General features: G+C 28.2%; 1 protein-coding gene across 5 annotated transcripts in view; it reads right to left on the bottom strand.

Annotated features, from left to right (window-relative positions):
- Window positions 1-1,512, bottom strand: part of LOC106465358 (disintegrin and metalloproteinase domain-containing protein 11-like) — an 82,155-nt gene that overhangs the window by 51,107 nt on the left and 29,536 nt on the right. For all 5 annotated transcript variants that reach the window (XM_022393232.1, XM_022393229.1, XM_022393230.1 and 2 more), the window contains one exon: window positions 1,250-1,311. In XM_022393232.1, the coding sequence (XP_022248940.1) occupies window positions 1,250-1,311 (62 nt within the window). The remainder of the gene's footprint in view (window positions 1-1,249; window positions 1,312-1,512) is intronic.

The raw sequence follows: 1,512 nt of genomic DNA, 5'->3' as shown, positions 1-1,512 counted from the left end.
GTACTTGGTTGCTGCTTGACGTAGGTTGCCAAGACCTTTAAAAAGTTACATGTGGAGGATATGAAGACAAATTATTTTTTAGGTTTTTTATATATATATATATATGAATAACTAAAAAATCATAATTTACTACATTGATACCACAGTATTTCACTATAATTTATCAAGCTTAGGAACTAAGATGTATTTTAGTCTAAAAAAAAAAAGAAATTTCGAGCAGACTAAAGACACACCCTACCTCATTGAAATATTGGTACAAAAGAAAGAAATGGTGCCAAGTCCATGAAAATGGGTGGGAAAGCCACTAGAGGGACATTTTGAGCTTCCAATTAGTTATTCTTGTCATATATAGAAGTAAGTGTATGTAAGGGAGCATTTCCAAAAATAGAAAGAGGTGGGCGGGGTGCCACTGTGTTTGATTTATTACGTGAGCAATATCTTAGGAAATTGAAAAGATAAGACGCTCTTATTTTTTATTCTAGCTTGTCAATATCAGTAATTTGAATTTCTAATTCATTCGAAACTATACTTAGTGCTGCATTCAACATACCACGTGACACACGAAAATCAATGTTTATCCATGTGTTTTTAATATTTGTTTTTAAATTAAGAAATTGAGTAATATATAGTACCAAAATTTGAATTATATTCTACAGTTTGATACCAAACTTATTGATATATATATTCATGAAATAGTAGTTTAATAAAATTTTGAATGCGAGTCAACAAACGAGATGACATGGCCTTTCACCCGTGACCTGTCTCGAAAAGGATTAAAGTACATAGCAGTATTCACTACTACTGTATACTACCAATACAAATATAAAATTGTACTAAGAAGTGAACATACTCTTGACATAAGATGCCATTCTGTAAATAAACAAATATTCTGTAACTAATACTAACATTTGTATTGATTTTAATCAACTTCAAAGAAAATGAAAAAGACCATTTAATTAGCTTTAACAAAATTGTATTTTAAAGTTTTAAGATCTAGATTATATAGTTTATGTTGTATTTAAAAGTAATTTAATTAAAACAACTGAATTTATAATTAATTAATGCTATGAAGAATTTGTGGAGAATGGTTATTCATACTGGTAATTCTAGATGAAAGATTAATCTTCACAAATTACTTGCATGATGTTAGCTTTTTACATGGTCTGAATATTACCAAGTATATAATGTTAAAGCTTTACAATATTAAATGGCCCTTACTTTTATAGTCGTCTATACTTTGATGTCCTACCTTGAATTTTTTTGAGTATATGTTACTGTGTCTGGATCCCCACTCCTGCAAGTAACTGTTTCCTAATTCAAAAAAAAGTTATCATATAAATTATTAACATTATTGTTATGATACAAACTTCCACAGAGGAACACAACTCTACAAGTCACTGATAACTATTTTATTATATATATATATATATATATATATATATATTCAATATATTATTCTTTAAAAAAGACCTAACTGAGGCACAGTATTGTGGTTGGCTGTTGAAAGAATTT

The sequence above is a fragment of the Limulus polyphemus genome, unplaced genomic scaffold (genome assembly GCF_000517525.1).
Source record: "Limulus polyphemus unplaced genomic scaffold, Limulus_polyphemus-2.1.2 Scaffold1920, whole genome shotgun sequence".
Classification (NCBI taxonomy): Eukaryota; Metazoa; Arthropoda; class Merostomata; order Xiphosura; family Limulidae; genus Limulus; species Limulus polyphemus.
This window is presented reverse-complemented; position numbering and strand designations above follow the sequence as displayed.